We start from the raw sequence: 12,380 nt of genomic DNA, 5'->3' as shown, positions 1-12,380 counted from the left end.
TATAGATACATGCACCTCTTTACCTTTAGCATTAAGAAGAATATATTATAAATTAATCTTTTAAAATATGAATCAACTAGTATAATATATTTAGCTCTAGTTTGGCTCTTGAAAACTTTTTTAAGGCAGTTTACAAAATCTGATCCAAAATTTATAGTCAAACAGATATTTGAAAATAACATTTTAAAATCTGATGCAATATCTATATTCGTCAAACAAACACTTAAAAGATAAACTTTTAGAATTTGATGCAAAATCTAGGATCAAACGCTATTTTAGTCTAAACAAATTCCCAAAGAATTTATCAACAACAATATAGAAGAAAAAAGGTCCACAAAAACCGGTGATGTTGCCATGTCATCAGTTAGTAGGTCCCACTTACTTTAATTAACATGAAATAATTAAAGGACCAAAGTATAGTACAAGCTTTAGGTGTATATATATATAGGATGATATAAGATCAAATTTTATTAGCAGCTCAATCAATATATAAACACAAACATTCTTCACTCTATATTAGGTGAATGTCTCTTAATATCTCAGAAGAGAATTTATCAACTTATGATAATACCAATAAAAAAACTGAAGAAATTGTTGTAAGACAATATGATGAAGAGAAGGACAAGTTGGCTGTGGAAGAATTGGAAGGACAGTGTGATTTTGGACAACGAGGGCAACCATCGTTGTTTACTGACCTCATGGGTGACCCCATTAGTCGTATTCGCAATCTCCCCTTACATGTTATGTTGGTACGTAACTATTTCTTCTGTTTCAATTTATGTTATGTGTTATGCATGATTCAGAGTAATACGAAATTTTAATTTCCCCTTACATAAAGTGACTTATTACAATTCAGGTAGCTGAATATGGCAACGATGGAGATATTGTTGGGGTAATTCGAGGTTGTATAAAGACTGTGACTAGAGGAAACAACGGCTCAACTCCATGTCCAGTTTATGTAAAAATTGCTTATGTTCTTGGTCTGCGTGTTTCATCTCACCACAGGTACGAATCATCGTCAGTCAGGAGCAAAATATTATTTATATTATTAGGTCACTCAAATATCGTTGGAATATTAGAATCTATACTATAAATCTTAAGGATCGCACATATAAATGTGAAAACACAATGGCAAATGATATGCTTTCCAACTATATATCCAATTTAGTTCATAATCTACGCAAAAATGATGCTCTTTTAACAGTATTTTAAGAGAAATTATGTCGTTATCAGAACATATTCATAATTGAATAAGTTAAATATGCATGGGCCAAATTAAAGTACCTTTAGTTTAACTTTACAAACATCAATGGGAGACTCCCAAAATGACTAGAACAATGCAAAAAAAAAAAATGTCTCCTACTTTGTTAGACTTTAATTAATCATATATACAAAGTCGTCGTCTTGACATGTTTTATTTTCCATCACACCTTTTTTTCTAAACTATAGTATATTCAAATATATTGATTATTTCTTTTTTTGGTTATATTTTCAAAATTTAGGAGGCTTGGCATTGGAACAAAACTAGTTGAAAACTTAGAAGAATGGAGCAAAATCAATGGAGCAAAATATGCTTATATGGCTACGGATAGTAGCAACGAAGCATCGATAAAATTATTCATATCGAAATGTAATTACGCGAAATTTCGTACTCCTTCCGTGTTAGTTCAACCAGTTCATGCTCATTATAAGCCGGTTGCATCCGACATTGCTATCGTGCGAGTTTCACCACAACTCTCTGAGTCATTCTATCGACGTATTTTTGCGAATTCGGAGTTTTTCCCTAAAGATATTGATCATATACTAGACAACAAGCTTAATTTTGGTACTTTCATGGCTGTACCAAAGAAAACACTCTTAAATTGGGATCCAAAGAGTGGATCTTTTCCAACAACTTTTGCTATACTAAGTGTGTGGAACACTAAGGAAGTTTATAAGTTACAAGTAAGAGGCGTATCGTCGCTAAAATACGCTTGTTGTCTAGGGACTAGGGTTTTGGACTCATGGATGCCATGGTTAAGGGTTCCATCGATACCTAATATTTTTAAAATGTTTGGGTTTTATTTGTTGTATGGAATTCATATGGAAGGTAAAGATGGTCCAAGGCTTATGAAATCACTTTATGCATTCGCGCATAATATGGGGAGAAATGATAAAGAGTGTCGTTTGTTGGTGTCTGAAGTTGGGTTTGATGATCCTATTAAAGAGGCGATACCGCGATGGAACAAGTTTTCATGGGGAGACTTATGGTGTATGAAGAAACTTGATGTCAATGAATTATCTAAGGATGATAATTGGATGGAGTCTCAAGTTTCTAATTCTTCATCAGTTATTTTCGTTGATCCGCGTGACTTCTAAATTAGGTTTGCATGGAGTTTTAGATAAGCTTATATATAATGAGCAATTGTATATTCCAACCAACAACAATGACTACCCCTTAGTTTCAAAACAATTCGGGGTCGGCTATATGATACTATTTTCTTATTAGTGTATTTCAAAAAGAATGTTCTCTTTAGAAATTGTTTAGCTTTAATTTGTTCAGTTTAATATCCTGAATGACATGTTTCTTTAGCCGTGGAAATCTCATGACATATTTCAGATAAAAAATGTCAATTATCTTTTTTTCTCAAAATTCCTTATTCTGTCAAATTACGTGCTATAAATTGAAATGTAGAGAGTAACTAAAAATAAGCCTTTTTTTTCCTTTGTAAGGGAAAATTGTGCTTTTAGTCTTTTTAAGATATTGATAATTCTAAAATTGACCCTTGTGACATATTACTAAGTATATTTAAAAACTTTAATTAATTGAAATTAATGTGCACTTTTGATAGTTGCGGAATCTAATTTTTTATCAAGGAGTTCAAAATATAAAGAACTAATGATGAACTAGCGGAAAAGGGTTCAAAAATAATTTTAATCATATATAAATTGACCGAGCTGACTCTGACCCTAACTTTGACTTTTGAATTTTGATCTCTCTACTCGTAAAATCAAATGAATTATAACTACTCAAACTATTTAATGACTCATTGTGATAAGTTTATGTTGTTAACATCACTCTAAAATAATATAATTAAACATGATATATTTTCTATATAAAAGGATAAAAAACACGCATACAGCCAACTAGTTAAAAACTAAATACCTTTAGTCAAATATCACAAGAATCAAAATTTAAATTAAGTAAAAGAGGGATCAAATTATAGTATCAATTATTTTCATCTTATGGTTTAAATTGTGGAGTAAAAGATGGGAATAATATGGAATAACTAATGGTCCCCTCCCCAATATTTATGCAAATTAAAGAGAGATTAGCATTTCTAAAACTTTCGGCTGAAAGAGCAAAGACCAAACGGCGCTGGGATTAATTAATTAATTAATTAAACAACAAAATTATACTAATGACAGCAGGAATCTAGCCACGCGTTAGCTTTAGAACTTTAATTTGATCATCGCATATAATCATCAAATTAAAACGCTTTCTAGCTTAACAACTGTTGAACCATTTAGCACTAATCTACAATTAATAATGACGACCACGTTCTACCCACTTACTTATAATTAACTCATCATGCAACTTTCTAATCAGTTATTTTTATGCTACTATTGTTATAAATTGGTTCACTTTGTTTATCTTATTCATGTTATTACAATTTCTTTCTTTTTTACCTCTTCCTACATTAAGTTTAAGAGTCTATCAGAAATACTTTATATATCTATCATCACGATAAAAGGGTGAGATTTACATACATACTATCCCTCTTCAATGTACTCTACATGTAAAATTATACTGAATTTTTATTGTTATTGTAATAAATATCTAGTGATGTAAAATATAGATATGCTTAGGACTTAGTAGTGCATAATATAAAACGTAAATTTCATACATATACACGTACTGTACAGTGTGCATGATATTATATATATGAAATATGTATTTATATAAGTACTGTTTAAATGTGATTTACACCAGTTGATAGTCTTACTTAGCTAATTATCAACTACTTATATATACTCAGAATTTATAATATTTAATGCGACGCACTAAATGACGACTAAATATTTGGCTTTTCTGTTAGTCTATAGTTTTTCGTAGTATTAGTTTTACATATACTCTTAAATAAATACTTTGAAATTGTGTTACGGAAATGTTATTTTCTTAAAATTACATATATCATATCATGTCAGGTTAACCAATAAGATCTCATTCCCCAGGATTGCGGTAACATAGTTAGGTATGTCCTTTCATTTTTAATCAGAAATTTTGAGTGTGAACTCAATTATGAAAAAAATTATGTTAGAAATCACTGCCTATAACACGTTATCCTAATTAATTAAAGATAACTTGCTACTTTGGCTCTTGCGCATCGTCAATATCAATGCACTGCTGTTGTATCTCACAAATTTTATTCTTTAAAATTGTAGTATTATTCCCCACTTTGAATTGACTTAGAAAAGTATAGCTTTCACGTCAAAAATAAAAGGAAAAAAATACTTAAATACATATCTTATTTTAATATAATCTTTAAAATTCTATCATTTTAAAAAAAAATCAAAAATCCCCTCGCTGATACATTCATATCTTCTTCTCGAATACGTCCCTTTCCTTTTTGATACACCATTTCCCTCTCGGATACATTCATCCCCTCTCTAATACATCTCTCCCCTATGTATCCAAATGTCCTATACCCTCTCTGATACATCCCTCCCCTATGTATCTGGATGTCTACTGATGTATCCAAAAGTCCAGTGATGTATCCAAAATCCATAAATTTTAAGGGATTCTTGTAATTTGGAAAATCATAGGGAAATAATGTAATTAACTTTTAACACAATGATATTTATGTAAATTATTATAAAAAGTAGAACTTAAACGACTTTTAAGTCAAGAAAATAAAAAGTAGGGGAGACCTACTTTTGATTTTTTTTAACTTATTTTAAGTTATTTTTAATCTTGCCAAACATTTTCTACATTATTTTAAGTCATTTTTTGACTTATTAAGTTATTTTTATATTTATCAAACACTTTCCAAAATCAAAAACTGGCCTTTTAAATCAATCCAAAGACCCTCTAAGTTGTTGTTTTCAAAACTCCAATAATTACGGTAGATTTTAAATTCTTTAGTCTAGAAGATAAATAAAAATAAAAATTGTAATAAATGTTTTATTCTCTCCTTAAGAAAAAAAGAAAAAACCCACGACATAGTATAAGAAAAATCTAAGACACAGAACATGAGTGTCATCAAATGTGTCAATTGGGGTTTGACCATGTGTAATGTTTTAAATTAAAGTTTTTATATTTTTATTTTCTTTCATATTTATTAATTAATAAAGGTTTGTTTCCCTTTTAGGATTTCCGTTGAAATGGAGGGAAAATGTAATGGAGAGGAGTCAAGTCCAAAAATTCTCCGACCTTAATTTCAAGAAGAAAGCGGAACGTTGTCCAAAATAATTCGTTATAACAAAAATTCCTTTTCATTTCTTCCCTTTTTTTATTCCCTCCATCTCTTTCTCCTTTTCAGTTTCTTCCACCCTCTTAAAAAAAAAAAAAAACTACTTCTTTTCTAATTATTCTCCTGCATTTCTTGATTCATTTCGTAAAATTAGAATCGTCAACGTTCAAGTAAGTTCCATTTTTTACCCTTCTCCCTCCCAAATTTTTTAATTTTTTGGCTTCAATTTGGTGATGATGATCTTGTTTCTATTTGAGAGGGGGAAATTTAAATACATTTTTTTTAACTTTTCATACACAAACACAGATTTTTTGTCGTACAATTGATTTAAAAAGAAGATATAATTTCAAGAAATTGTACTATTTTATTGAATTGTTTATTTTTTTCTTGTTACGTATGCATGCATGCATAACGAATTTTGAGACCTTTTTTTTTTTCTCATTGTCATTAATCATCTAGCTATAGCTATATATCTGTTTCTACCTCTTCACATTTTTTTTGGTTGTTGAGGAAATGGAAAATGGTGGATTCCGAAAGAAGAAAAAAGCACGAAATTCTGAAATTTATAGGTGTTGTGTATTTTTTGTTTTGTTTTTGATTGACGAAATGCAATTCATCCACATAAAACCAATTGACATAGGCCATAGAGAGAGAGGATGAAAGAGAAACATAGGAATTTGTGTTGGAACTATTGGAATTGGTCAATGTTATGGATGGTTATTTACTCGTTATTTACAATCTACTCAGGGACGGAGCCAGGTAGGGGCAAGGGTTCATTCACACCCTATTTGATGGAAAATTACACTATATTGATAAGATAAAAGATATATATTTTCTTGGTTTTTCATGTATTTATTTCTTATATAGTTGAACCTCCTTAATGAAAATTCTAGATGGATCCACCTGAATCTACTGACACCTTATTTGTATCAAATTAAAATGCAGTCAAAACATAAGTATTTGATGTGGCCATATGCCTGATGTTTTGATGAACTCCTTCACTCTCTATGCAAGAGATTTTACACAATGTTTGGTAATTACAAGTCGCAGATTATTGGAGGACAAAAAGAAAAGTTTGTAAGGTATGCTTTCAAAATCTCTGCAATATTCACATATTTCATCTCTGTTTAGTCCAATAATGTAGACGAGGGCTTTTAACCTAAGTTGCTTGGACTCTTCACTTTCAGTACCGTAAATTGCTGCATTAAGGCAGCTAGTGTATTCTTTACGTGTTTTCTTGTCTTTAAACACATATTGCATACTGATACTTTTAGCCTAAGTAATTAATGGATGTAGTATTATCACTTCAATTGTTTTATAGTCATATGGTTTTGAGACAGCCTCTACACCCCTGATTAAATTCCTGAAATGAACTAGTTGTCTATTGTAAGTCAGAAAAAGTTTTCCTTGTTTCTTGCAGGTTGGAGGACGCTAACTCTGACATATCGTTTAAGTCCGATATGGATGGAAGGACAAAGTATGGATTTAATATAGAGGGGCACGCAACCAACCCATCCAAGTCAATAAAACTGGGAGTAAAAAGAGGATCTGAGGGACTAGTGACATTTGGTAGAACACTGAAATCTGGCGTTACCCGAGCAGTTTTCCCAGAAGATCTGAGAGTTTCAGATCAAAGGATATTTGATCCTCAAGACAAGTCTCTCCTGTTCTGGAATAGGCTATTGGTCATATCATGTATTTTTGCAGTATCTATTGATCCTCTATTTCTCTACCTTCCTGTTTTTAAGGATGAAGGGAAGTGTCTCCACATAGATGAAAGTTTAGCAAACATAGTAAGTTGGATGCGGACAGCAGTTGATCTCTTTTACCTTATCCGCATGGTTCTCCAATTTCGAACAGCTTTTATTGCTCCATCTTCCCGTGTTTTTGGGCGAGGTGAACTTGTAATAGATCCCAAGCAAATAGCAACCAGATACCTCAGCCGTTACTTTGTAGTGGATTTCCTTTCCGTTCTTCCTGCACCACAGGTTCCTACCATACCTCTGACTATGTAACAACTCATGTGCACATTCAACATTCAGCAACCATTTGGATAAATAATTTTCTCTTTGGAACTCTCTTTAAGGGAGCCTTGGCATAACTAGTAAAATTGCTACCATGTGACCAAGAGGTCACGGGTTCAAGCTGCGGAAACAACCTCTTGCAAAAATGCAGGATAAGGTTGCGTATAATAGACCCTTGTGGTCCGGCCCTTCCCTGGACCCCGCAGTGCACCAGGCTGTGCTATATACATATCTTTGGAACACACACTCTCTCTCTCACACACTCTGTGACAGTGACAGGCTCACACACACATGCAGATAGTGAGGCAAATATGCATATAATCTATTTTAGCAATTGTTACAGCAATATATACATAATACCTATTTTTCTCTATGCACCTTTTATTCCAGCAATAGAGACACACACAAATAGAAAGTTAGAGGGGGCATGCATATAAGTATTGGCAGTCACACCATGCACCTTTTGTTTCTTCGTTTGAATGCTAATGCCCTTTTACTAAAATCACACAAGACCATTTTCCATTGTTATTTTTATCTTATTAAAATTAAGAAAAAAGAAACATCTTGATCTCTTAATGAAAGCTTCAACTATAGTTTTACGATTGTTTCTTTCTACAAAAGTGGTATTTGGTTGATTTATTCCTTCTAGTGCATTTTCTTCTTCAGACTGTGACATGGAGATATCTTGGTGGATCAAGAGGTTCGGATGTATTGGTTACAAAGACATTATTATCGTACATCATCCTCATTCAATATATTCCTAGATTTTTGCGGTTTATTCCATTAAGTTCGGATTTGAAAAAGACTGCAGGGGTGTTTGCAGAAACTGCTTGGGCTGGTGCTGCATATTATCTGTTGTGGTTTGTTCTAGCTAGTCATGTAAGTAACTTTTCAAGTTTGTTCGTTAGTGCATTTAATATTACTCTTTTGTGCTTTCACAAATTTCTCTTCGTATTTGTCTGATAAGGTTTTGACATAAAATGACCAGTCATTACATACAGTAAGAACGTATATAGTAGCAAGATAAAACATCCTGCTAACATATTCTAAAGGAACCCATTAGTATTTAGTAAAGCTTAGTTTTTCGTCAAAATTCTTATTAAAAGACCATTTAGTGGTAGTTGATTTTCCACTATGCTCTTTTATGGTCCTTTGCCTAGAATATGAAAATTCTGCGACAATTGTATATGGCATCTAAAAATGATCATTCACAATATACTCTTCCCTTTTCTAGATTTCATAGTTTAAATAGCTTTGTGTCTCGGACAAATAGTATTTGTTAGAGGACATCATTTGGGACACTGCACTGCAATCTTTTCATCTCCTCATTGACCATGAGTAGTACATCACTCTTACCTATTCCCCCACTTCAATGGGTAGACTGGATCCTTTGATTTCCTTTTCCTTTCGGCATACTTTGTTATCATTATAATCTGAACTGTTAACTAGAATTTCATCAGTTACTTTGATTATTTATGGTACTAAGAGAAGCTAAGGTAACTCCGGTTAAATAATCAATGAGTCTCAAACATGATCAGAAGGCCATCTTTCAAGAACCCAGAAATGCTTAAAGTTTGTTGTTTATGATATGTAGATATTTGGGGCCGTTTGGTACCTGTTAGCTGTTGAACGCAAAGATACATGTTGGAATGAAGCATGTACCGAAAATGACCAGTGCAACGAAAAATTATCTTATCTGTATTGTTCACGTGAAGGAAACTTCAATTTGACAGAATGGCAAGACATTGGTAAGAGTGTTCTTGATGAAAACTGTGCTGAGGAGGAGAAATTTTCGTATGGAATATATGCAAGAGCTGTAACAACTAATGTTCTTGACACTGAAGATTTCGTGATCAAATATTGTTTTTGTTTGTGGTGGGGCTTGCAGAATTTGAGGTAAAACTTCAGCTATATGATGCGCCTAATTATATTGTTCCATTTTCCCTCCTTTTCACACTCTGTCTTTAGTTAATAATATTTGTCTGCCTCAAAGATCTTCCCGATTTCTGTGAGAAAATTATCTTACTCCACATTGAAACACAAACTAACTGTCTACTTTTAGTTCAACAAAAGGTAAAAAATTGAAAGCTATCGAGGTGTCATCAAAGTTTGTTTTCTTAGTTTACTACTCCATTGAGTGGCATAGTATGGTTAGAAGGCAAGAGGCTTCTGTGGAAGTGCGCTGTCTATAATTCAGACAAAATGATGTTCTGTTGCTTTCCTTTATTGACGTAGTTTTTTATTTGTCCTAGAACAGGGCTTTATCGATGCTCTTGGAATCGTGATTTTCCCTGTTCTGATGGGGGTGTTCATGAGAGTCAGAAAATCACCCTTTGGACAATGCCTTTGTGAGCTTTAACAACTTGTTTTAAATTTCATTTTTTACAGCACACTTGGTCAGGGGCTTGAGACCAGTACCTATACTAAGGAAAATCTCTTTTCAATAATATTGGCCATTTCTGGACTCCTACTATTTGCTCTTCTCATTGGAAACATGCAGGTTAGTAGATTAAGGACGCCCTCTTTACGTTTTTTATTTTGGCAACTTTTTTCTTAAGGTTAATGTTGCCAGATTCTGTAGAAGATGATGCAGAATAGTACATAAGTTTTCAGTGTGATACTTCCTTTATTCTTTTAATTTTTTTTTGAAGGTCAAAGCTAGTAATATTTTGAACAGATCTCATACCTCCTTTTTATCATTTATCCTTCTAATAGTATTGTTTAGTCAGAGTAGATAAAATTTGGTATTTTCCCTCCCATATTTTTCCTAATTCAGATTGGTTCAAACAATAAAAATGGAGGGCTCGCACAATTGAGCGCATTACTTCCTAAACAAATGGGAGAAATGATTTATAACAACCTATTGATTGCTTGATTAAGGAAATGCTTGTATATATTAGGCTCCAGGAACATGTAAATTCTTTAACAAGTACAGGTAGTGCTTGTTAGGTTAGAGAAGTATTTAAGTTCATACATTATAATAGTGCTTATACTTTGGCTTTGTGCACCCTACAGACCTATCTTCAGTCTCTAACAGTACGACTTGAGGAGATGAGGGTCAAAAGGCGCGACTCAGAGCAGTGGATGCATCATAGAGTACTTCCTCCTGAGCTAAGGGAGAGAGTTCGACGTTACGATCAGTACAAATGGTTGGAAACTAGAGGAGTAGATGAAGAGAGTTTGGTGCAAAATCTGCCCAAAGATCTTAGGAGGGATATTAAGCGGCATCTCTGTTTGAATTTGGTCAGAAGGGTAAGTACTCTTAGCTTGTTGATAGCTCAAGTTCACATTGTTGGGCATGATGTAGAGTACTTTTTTATATGTTCGAAACCTTGATGTGAAATTTGATGTTAAAATATTGTGAATGATACATTTTGCAGGTGCCCTTGTTTGAGAACATGGATGAGAGAATGCTTGATGCCATATGTGAGAGATTGAAACCAAGTTTATGCACAGAAAGAACATATATAGTTAGAGAAGGAGATCCAGTTGGTGAAATGATGTTTATAATCCGTGGTCGCCTAGAAAGTGTAACAACTGATGGTGGGAGAAGTGGATTCTTCAACAGAGGTATCTTGAAAGAAAATGACTTCTGTGGTGAGGAGCTGCTAACATGGGCATTGGATCCAAAATCCGGTTCTAACTTGCCGCCATCAACTAGAACAGTCAAGGCTTTGACAGAAGTAGAGGCATTTGCCTTAGAGGCAGAAGAAGTGAAGTACATTACATCACAGTTCAGGCGGTTGCAGAGTCGACAGGTACAACACACTTTTAGGTTTTACTCGCAGCAATGGAGAACCTGGGCTGCCAGCTTCATACAAGCTGCATGGCGCCGGCATACAAGGAGGAAAATTGCAGAACTTCGTCAAATTGAGGAAATGGAAGAGGACGGATTTAATGAGAACGATGATGGAGAAACTGAGTTTACTCCAATGCTGCACAAATCTCCGGAGAGACCATATTAGTCTCTTCACATTTTCGCTGCTAATCCTATTTGGAGTTCACAGGCATTAGAGCTCAAGTTCTAGAGGTTTCAAAGACTGGCATTAGTGTCCATAATCCAGACTAAGTCAAGAAGACATTTTTTGTTTCGAGTGTTTGAATTTTAAATATTAGAGAATTGTTTTGGGATTGCTGTAAGAGATTTAGTTTTGTGTATTCAAAATGTCTCAATTTTGTAAAAGAACAGTTAACACAACAAAAGTATATTATTTTCTTGTCCAACGGGAACGTATTCCCTATGGAAAAGGCAATTGCTATGTCTTCTTTACTTCTATATTTTCTTTTTCTAACTGCTTTGATATGTGTTAGTTGACTGGATCTGAAACTATTTTGTGGATATCTGATGACTGGAACTTTTTCTCTTTAAAGGCGGGGGAAGCATTATATTAAAGAACATTGTTGATTCAACGAGTTCGGTAATTATTCCGTACCTAATTTCTCCACCACGGGGGTATGGATCTGTAAGCTTCCACCGCCATCCTCTTCTTTTTGTAACCAACTTTTTCTTGTATCTCAGTTCTACTGCTTAACTACGCCATGCAGAAGTTGCTTCTAAATCAAATCTTCTTCGAACCAAGTTGCTGTCTGCAGTAAGGGAACAAGGTATTAGTCTAATGAGAAATGATTCAATAGGAGAAGTTGACTGACCTATTTCATATTTCTTCAAATAATATGTCATTTGAATAATGGGGCTAATCACAGATATAAAACAGACTATTAAAGTAGTAAACTAAGGGGGTGACCTTGTTGCCTCTTCTGAGAAATTCAAGTGAACTTCCTTTCTTCCCCTGAAGTCCTAGTACTCTCAATAGTTCTTCCTTAGTCTGACACAAAGAATAATAGCTTCTTAGCAACCATAAAAATTATAAGAAACTTGAAAGCCCAAAGAGCATATGACAGA

The 12,380-nt window shown here is 33.5% G+C and overlaps 2 protein-coding genes across 2 annotated transcripts; both read left to right on the top strand.

Moving 5' to 3' along the window:
* The first annotated feature begins 524 nt into the window (after positions 1-524).
* Positions 525-2,418, top strand: LOC125832457 (probable N-acetyltransferase HLS1). Its single transcript, XM_049511608.1, has 3 exons — positions 525-749; positions 857-1,005; positions 1,503-2,418. Exons 1-3 carry the CDS (start codon positions 525-527, stop codon positions 2,356-2,358), a joined length of 1,230 nt encoding a protein of 409 aa, XP_049367565.1. The 3' UTR covers positions 2,359-2,418.
* A 3,063-nt stretch (positions 2,419-5,481) lies between these two features.
* On the top strand, positions 5,482-11,730 carry LOC125832125 (putative cyclic nucleotide-gated ion channel 8). Its single transcript, XM_049511264.1, has 8 exons — positions 5,482-5,623; positions 6,399-6,535; positions 6,874-7,441; positions 8,144-8,356; positions 9,072-9,373; positions 9,866-9,977; positions 10,493-10,729; positions 10,858-11,730. The coding sequence occupies exons 2-8, from the start codon at positions 6,480-6,482 to the stop codon at positions 11,440-11,442; spliced, it is 2,073 nt and encodes a 690-aa protein (XP_049367221.1). The 5' UTR covers positions 5,482-5,623; positions 6,399-6,479; the 3' UTR covers positions 11,443-11,730.
* The last annotated feature ends 650 nt before the right edge of the window (positions 11,731-12,380 follow it).

The sequence above is a fragment of the Solanum verrucosum genome, unplaced genomic scaffold (genome assembly GCF_900185275.1).
Source record: "Solanum verrucosum unplaced genomic scaffold, falcon-dt-bn FXZP01000009.1, whole genome shotgun sequence".
NCBI lineage: Eukaryota > Viridiplantae > Streptophyta > Magnoliopsida > Solanales > Solanaceae > Solanum > Solanum verrucosum.
The sequence above is the reverse complement of the archived record's forward strand: the minus strand, read 5'-3'. Positions and strand labels throughout refer to the sequence as shown.

Excerpts from the sequence above, each read along its gene's own strand:
- LOC125832125 (XM_049511264.1), top strand. The coding sequence starts at position 6,480 with ATGTTTGGTAATTACAAGTCGCAGATTATTGGAGGACAAAAAGAAAAG. Across the intron at positions 6,536-6,873 it reads CAAAAAGAAAAGTTTGTAAG|GTTGGAGGACGCTAACTCTG; the intron begins GTATGCTTTCAA and ends TGTTTCTTGCAG. Across the intron at positions 10,730-10,857 it reads GTTTGAATTTGGTCAGAAGG|GTGCCCTTGTTTGAGAACAT; the intron begins GTAAGTACTCTT and ends TACATTTTGCAG.
- LOC125832457 (XM_049511608.1), top strand. The coding sequence starts at position 525 with ATGTCTCTTAATATCTCAGAAGAGAATTTATCAACTTATGATAATACC. Across the intron at positions 750-856 it reads TCCCCTTACATGTTATGTTG|GTAGCTGAATATGGCAACGA; the intron begins GTACGTAACTAT and ends ATTACAATTCAG. Across the intron at positions 1,006-1,502 it reads CGTGTTTCATCTCACCACAG|GAGGCTTGGCATTGGAACAA; the intron begins GTACGAATCATC and ends TTCAAAATTTAG.